Raw genomic sequence first — 7,895 nt, 5'->3', positions numbered from 1 at the left:
CTCAGTGACCTTTTGGAGCATTTTTCAGGCAGCGGATCCTTGGGGTGGAACCAGAATCGCTGCTTTGACCACCAGGAATGAAAGAATTCTTTCAGTAAGTGAAAAGTGCATTGTGCCACGTTGGAGAAGTAGGAATCGCGAGAGATTTTCCAGAAATTCCGAAAACATCCTTTCTCAGGAGTAGGATGGACCAGAATTGAATGCTTTTACAGCTAGTCCCCTCTTAAGGACTAGTCGCTTAGTGAACTCACAACAGACCCTCTACCTGCTAAAAATACTTCTTAATTAGTTCTGCAGCATTCTGTGGTCCCATGGCAGTAATTTGTGAGGTCTTTTTGCCAGATTGTGGTCATGTTTGGCTTAGCAAAGGAAATTCTGATTGTAAGTCAAGGGTTACCCACAGTTCTACTCAACGCTCTTTTTAAATGGAATGTAAAGAATCTAACCTTTCCAGCATCTCATGTTTAAAAAGCCTGGTTTGCATTCTTCAATAGTTGGGTTAAAGGCCAACTTGTGTTTGGGGGGGCCCTTGGTGCTCTCTGAGCTTGGTGGTTTTCTTGCAGTTGTTTATTTGGCTGTTTTCTTGCAGACATTTCATTACCCAAACTAGGCAACAGCACTGATGATGTTACCTAATTGGGTCAAGAAACGTCTGCAAGGAAACAATCAAGTTCAGAGAGCATCAAGCACCGCACAGTTGTTGTTGTCGTCGTCATCGTCATCATCGTCGTCGTCGTCCTCCTCCTCCTCCTCCTCCTCCTCCTTTTCCTCCTCCATTGCATTCTATTACTGATGATGTTACCTAGTTGGGTCAAGAAACGTCTTCAAGAAAACAATCAAGTTCAGAGAGCATCAAGTACCCCACAGTTGTCCTCCTCCTCCTCCTCCTCCTCCTCCTCCTCCTCCTCCTCTCCTTCCTCCATTCCGTTCTATTACTGATGATGTTACCTAGTTGGGTCAAGAAACGTCTGCAAGAAAACAATCAAGTTCAGAGAGCATCAAGTACCTCACAGTTCTCCTCCTCCTCCTCCTCCTTTCCTTCCTCCATTCCGTTCTATTACTGATGATGCTACCTAGTTAGGTCAAGAAACGTCTGCAAAAAAACCACCCAGCTCAAAGAGCACCAAGGAGCCCTCATTTCGACCCCGAACTACAAATATTATTGAAACTTGTGTTTTTATCAGACTGGATTAGAGTCTCGGGCTGAGGGCCTTCCCCACCTCCAGAAGCCCCCTACTCAACCCCTCACAAGTGGTGGAAGACCTGCAAGCGGGCTCACCTTTACCCACCATGGCTCAGGACGCCCACCCAGAGGGTGAAAGGTGTGAACCTACAATTTTCATTTCCCCCCCCATGGGTTTTCCACAGGTGATTTCAGATCGATGCAAAGCCGCCTTCAGAATGAGTTCCGCAAAACGCCGAGTGTTCCTCTCCCCCACGCCGAAGGTAAAAATTTCTCAAGAAAATTGGAACCGCAGCAGGGGAGGAAAAATAAGAAAAGCGGAGAAGTGACAAATGTTTAACCGTATTTAGCGGTGCGGTTGCTGCTGTTGTACTTCGCACCTCTGCCCACGAGAACCGTTTGCCCTCCAGAGCTGCAGAGGAAAATGGAAAACATGCAATGGGACGGTTGACTGTTTTTTTCTCACTTCAGGTGTGCACTGGAAACTCAACCTTTTTTTTAAAAAAAAAAACACACCAAAACCCACAGGCTTCCTGCCTGCAAATTCTTCTTCCCAGTTAACTCTGTGTTGCCCTTGAATGCGCTTTCTCTAGTTCCTGACCTTCTTCTGCCATTTCCAGTCATCTCAACGCAGCCAAGATGGAGGGAAACCGCTGTAGTGGATGATCAACAGATCTTAAAAGCCACTAATAAAATTCTTGTGTCCCCTGAGAAGTGGGACCGAAGACAGCTAGTGGGAGAGGATCGGTCTAAACTGGTGTTTCTCAACCGTGGCAACTTGATTGCAAGCTGGGGGATTCTGGGAGTTGGAAGTCCACAAAGAAAGTTGGCAACTTGAAGCTTTGTGGACTTCAACTCCCATAATTCCCCAGCCAGCCTTGGATTGTAGGCTGGGGAATTCTGGGAGTTGAAGTCCATAAAGTTGGCAGCTTGAAGCTTTATGGACTTCAATTCCCAGAATTGCCCAGCCAGCCTAGGATTGTAGGCTGGAGAATTCTGGGAGTTGAAGTCAATAAAGTTGGCAGCTTGAAGCTTTATGGACTTCAACTCCCAGAATTGCCCAGCCAGCCTGGGATTGCAGGCTGGGGAATTCTGGGAGCTGGAAGTCCATAACATTGGCAGATTGAAGGTTTGTGGACTTCAATGCCCAAAATTCTTGGCGTTGAAGTTCACAAAGCTTTAAGTTGCCACGGATGTGGTATCTGAAGCAGATAACTGAAAACCCATCTTAGTATTTATGTCTTCCTGTGGTATTTATTACACACTGGAATTCAAGTAATTGCACCTTGCAGAAACTATTAGCTGCATACCTGCATATCCGAAGACATTTATTAGACTCCTTTAGGGCTTGCAGGAAGTAACCTGCCCCAGACGCCGTTAAACCAGAATGTTGGTCCATGGGTTTGAAATCCTTTTTGTTTTTCTCTGGCTCGGTGAATTTTATATTGCCATCCTGAATTCTCAAATCTCCCTTGGCACTTAGGAGGCTGCTGGAAAAGCTTCCATTATATTGAGATGCGAGTTTACCCAAGCAACACTGGGTAGTTAATAATATCTTTATTCCCACATCCCTCATTAAAATGCACTTTTAGCTTCCTCTCCGGGCGATTAAGCAGAGCAATCTCTCTTTACTTTTTTTTTTCTCCAAATCTCCGTTTCCAACATTTTGGTCCTTCTAATTTTTCAACTTGAATTTCCATGCCCCAAAACTTGATTTTTCCCTGCAGTTCATTCGGAATGAAGTCATATTTTCTCCCAACTGCTGGCAAGGCCAAAATCAATAGTAATTCATATAAATGGAAATAGCCCCCCCCCACTCGAATGACATTTATTTTACAAGGGAGACACTGAACAATCTCGTTCCTGTAAACGCCCCATGATCTCACTGGAGTGGGATAAATAGCCAATGCAGCTTAAAATAGCCCCAGAGAAGACTTTGGTTAAGCAGCAACCGCTATCCAGTGGTACAAGAATGCTGCCGCTCCTCTAAAAATTTAAGATTTGCTTAATTTGCAAGATCAGGCTTGGGGGCTAAAGCAGAGGTTCCCAACCTTTTGGGCAACAGGGACTGGTTCTTTGGAGAAATATTTTTTTTTTAAAAAAAAGTTTTATTATTATTATTGTTTTTTAAACAGAGTTCAATCATAATTATTCAACAAAAACGTGTTGTCTGAGTATCTTATTCACCAATACAAATTAAATTCCTAATCCCTAAATCTTTTCTCTAACCATTCATAAAATAGGTCCCACGTTTGAAAATAGTCTGTTTCTCCTTTTTCTTTCAACCTTCAAGTAAGTCTGTCCATTTCCGCACAGTCTAATATTTTTTTTATTATTTCTTCTTCTGGTGGTATTTCTTCGTTCTTCCAATATTGTGCAAATATAATTCTTCCCGCTGTTATCACATGTAGAATTAAATATGCACTTTGCTTATCAGGTTTTTCTGGCATTGTACCTAGTGAAAAAAAAAATCAGGTTTATAGTCTATGTGTTTCTCCGGGAGAGAGATCATTTTCACGGACTGGAGGCGAGGTGGTTTCGTGTGCTGCCTGCATCCTGCGGATGGGGCTTTGCTTGTTTGCACGGACCAGTTTCTGGCCTGCCGTGGACCGGTGCCGTCCATGGACCAGGATTTGGGGACTCCTGGGCTAAAGCAAATAAGCTTAACCATGTAAGCCCGTGGTGGCGAACCTATGGCACGCGTGCCACAGGTGGCACGCAGAGCCTTCTCTGTGGGCACGTGCGCCATTGCCCCAGTCCTAGGCCTTCAGTTGGATTTTATAAAACTTTTTTTCTTTAGGCCTCCGCTGCCGTGTGCAAAAAAAAAAAGTTCAATCAATCAATTTCAACTTCTCATGGAAAAAAAAGATCTCGCAAAGTTGGAATTGATTGAACTTTTTAGTCCCACCCTGTCTGCCGTTACCACTGCAGCCACGCCCACCCAATGGGCCACACCTACCCAATGGGCCATGCCCACCCAATGGGCCATGCCCACCCGGCACGCAATGATACATAAGTGGGTTTTGGGTTGCAGTTTGGGCATTCACCGCTTCTGGAGGCAGGTTGTTCCACTGGTTAATTGTTCTAACTGTTAGGAAGTTTCTCCTTAGTTCTATCTAGGTTGCTTCTCTCCTTGATTAGTTTCCACCCGTTGCTTCTTGTCCTGCCTTCAGGCGCTTTGGAAAATAGCTTGACTCCCTCTTCTTTGGGGCAGCCCCTGAGGTATTGGAACACTGCTATCATGTCCCCCCTCGTCCTTCTCTTCATTAAACTAGACATTCCCAATTCCAGCAACCGTTCCTTATATGTTTCAGCCTCCAGTCCCCTAATCATCTTTGTTGCTCTTCTCTGCGCTCTTTCTAGAGTCTCAACATCTTTTTTACATGAAGTTCACAAGTCTTAAAGTTGCCAAAATTGGACACCCCTGTGGAAGNATTCCTAACAATTTGTTTCTCGTGATACAAAAACTTAATACATCATCCTTAACCTCTATATACACCTCATTCTTCTACATAATACAATTATATATACAATTATATGTACAATTATGTGTATGTTTCAATCCTATCGTTAGCTTAAGATCCGAGCAGTTCTCCTTGATTCATACCAGCGGTAAAATTTGTCCCAGATTTCGAAATATTCCAGTTCTGTCTTATCTTTATTAAAGAGTGGTGGTGCAGTGGTCAGAAGGCAACATTGCAGGCTGACTCTGCTCACTGCCAAGAGTTCGATCCTGACCGGCTCAAGGTTGACTCAGCCTTCCATCCTTCCGAGGTTGGTAAAATGAGGACCCAGATCGTTGTGGGGAGGGAGGCTGACTCTGTAAACTGCTTAGAGAGGGCTGTAAAGCACTGTGAGGCGGTGTATAAGTCTATTGTTATTGCTATTATTCTGAACAGTCTTTGTGGGAGGTTTCACCAACTTTTGTTTTTAAACTTTCAACCGACTGTTTCTGGCCGATAAGACATTCTGTTTGTACTCAAAGCGAAAGGAATTGAGCAAGCTTTTTACCTTATCTCTCTCTTTTTAGCTTATCTCTCTCTTTTTAGCTTATCTCTCAACTGGTGAAGGTCAATCCCGTGCTATATGCAACGTTTGTTCTCTGTTTGAATTCTAAATCCATCATTTAATCATTTCCATCCTCTTGACACCGGACTCGTGTAATTTAATTGAGGCAGAGTTCTCATCTAATAGTAGCCAAAGTTGAAATCCGTAGGGTTCAGAAACCCAAGGTTAAAAAGTAACACTCACGCTAAATGTGACAGGGTTATCATCTGCACACTTCTGCGTCTCTTTGATTGTTTGTAACCTTCCATTGAGCGAAATAGTGCATCATAGGGCAAAAAAAAAAGGGGATCAAAGAGCCACCGGGTAGATAAAAGGGAGATAGCCAGGAGACTTGGGGAAATACGAAACTTATGAGCCTCCTGCTCAGGAAAAGACAGAATCTTTTCCATTTCCATGAGAAGATAAGTAGGACACTTGAAATCAACCCTGATTAGAAAACAGTGTCTTGTTGCAGGAATTGTGTATGTCTAGTCTAGTGAAAAGAAGGACTATGATATGAAAGCAGCGTTCCAATATCCAAGGGGCTGCCCCAAAGGAGAGGGAGTCAAGTTATTCTCCAAAGCGCCTGAAGGCAGGACGAGAAGCAATGGAGGAAAACTAATCAAGGAGAGAAGCAGCCTAGAACTAAGGAGAAACTTCCTGACAGTTAGAACAATTAACCAATGGAACAACCTGCCTCCAGAAGCGGTGAATGCTCCAACACTGAAAGTTTTTAAGAAGAGACTGGACAGCCATTTGTCCGAAATGGTATAGGGTTTCCTGCCTGAGCAGAGGGTTGGACTAGATGACCTCCAAGGTCCCTTTCAACTCTGTTATTCTGTATTCCTGAAGCTTTCATAGTAAACTTTTGCTTGCCCTTCTGAACAGGTTGAAAATGATAAAGAAGCTTTTGGAATTTTGGAGAACAAATTTGAACCTGTGTCCGCTGAGCAGGAATTGCGTTTCGCTACCTGAAAGAACTGGTTTGATTTTCGATCTCTCTGGCCAGAGGGGTTGAACTGGTTGTTTCCCCTCAACCCCCACTGTCCATTCCATTCCCAAACTGGGTGTATTTTCTTTCAATAAATGGGCTGGAAGATTTTTGGGAAGTTGCGGTAAACATGCATAGTTATGAATGGTCATTTGAGTTTCTGTAGGAAATGACTTCAATCACACCATTCATCCTTGTACTCAGTGGCACCATCAACCCATTCCTGTATCCCAGAAAATGATGTCCGGCCACTTGGCCAGGATGGACAGGAAGACAGGGCAGCCAGATTTAAAGGGAAAAGAAAACATGAATCAGGATGTATTCCTCGAAAAACCAGAAGTGCAAATTGCTTATCAAACAAAATAATTTCCGTGAGAATTCAGTGTCCAGTTGGATTTGAAATAAATTAACATCTATAGCTACAGATGATTATAAATTATCACCACCAGCTGGATAAAGTGTCGTAAATATCATTATGATAATGAGCTGGCAAATCTTCAACATTATGGCATTATTCATCGGCTAAATGATCATAAATATAACAATCTGCTGGAGCAATTACCTCCATGACTTCTGCAGAAATGCAGCCTTTTACAGAACCAAGAATACAGTTCTTGCATTAGTTAAGAAAAGTAATTCTTAGATCCTCCCTTTATTTTGCGCAACTCAAAGTGGTGTACTGGATGCTCCCACTCCCTATTTTCACCACCACAATAACCCTACCAGGTGGATCAAGATTGACCTAAAATCTCCCAGCTGGCTTCTGTGCTTAAGGAAAATCTGGAACTCGCACCCTTCTGCTTTCTAGGCCAACTCTTCTTTTTAAAACTATTTTTCCAACCTGATCCAGCTTTGTCAGCTGAGAAACGGTGACTCCACCTAGTTTTAGGAAAAGAGGACCAGAAGCAAGCTGCTGAGTTCTGAACCATCATCCGTTCGTGTCAGGGAGTGTCAGCCAATAATCAGATTGTGAGAATCTGGTTAACTCCTGCTTCTGCTTTGTTCTCTGTTTCCCCTGGATTCACCCCCGATATCCTGCTCATCCCTTGTTTTCAGTAATCACACTAGCTTACACACTGCTTACAATAATCACACAGCCATCTGTCATTCATCACAAGGTCAGGAGACCTTGCTTGGAAAGATGGAAAATCTGATGTTTCCCGTTGCAGCCTGAAAACACAAGACTGAGCGTGGCATGGATTAGCCTCTCTCACAAGCCTTCTTCTTGCAAACTAACTAACCAACCAACTAACTAACATCTGAGGATCAGCTAGCCATCAAGGTCAGGTGATCAAGGTCAGGTAAGAAAAGAGCAACAAAGATGATAGAGTGGAGGATAAAACATACGAAGAACAGTTGCAGGAATTGGGTATGTCTAGTCTAGTGAAAAGAAGGACCGGGGTGACTTGATAGCAGTCTTCCAATATTGAGGGGCTACCACAAAGAAAAGGGGGGTCAGCCCATTCCCCAAAGCCCCTGAAGGCAGGACAAGAAGCAACAGATGGAAACTAATCAAGGAGAGAAGCTGGAACTAAGGAGAAACTTCCTGACAGTGAGAACAATTAACCAGTGGAACAACCTGCCTCCAGAAGCGGTGAATGCTCCAACACTGAAAGTTTTTAAAAAGAGACTGGACAGCCATTTGTCCGAAATGGTATGGGGTTTCCTGCCTGA

General features: G+C 43.6%; 1 protein-coding gene across 1 annotated transcript in view; it reads left to right on the top strand.

Moving 5' to 3' along the window:
- The first annotated feature begins 1,382 nt into the window (after positions 1 to 1,382).
- Positions 1,383 to 7,895, top strand: part of SEMA7A (semaphorin 7A (John Milton Hagen blood group)) — a 42,663-nt gene continuing 36,150 nt past the window's right edge. The window contains exon 1 of the mRNA XM_015820969.1: positions 1,383 to 1,446. Coding sequence (XP_015676455.1) covers positions 1,383 to 1,446 — 64 coding nt within the window. The remainder of the gene's footprint in view (positions 1,447 to 7,895) is intronic.

The sequence above is a fragment of the Protobothrops mucrosquamatus genome, unplaced genomic scaffold, assembly GCF_001527695.2.
Source record: "Protobothrops mucrosquamatus isolate PMUCROS unplaced genomic scaffold, P.Mucros_1.0 scaffold1225, whole genome shotgun sequence".
NCBI classification, from domain to species: Eukaryota; Metazoa; Chordata; class Lepidosauria; order Squamata; family Viperidae; genus Protobothrops; species Protobothrops mucrosquamatus.
This window is presented reverse-complemented; position numbering and strand designations above follow the sequence as displayed.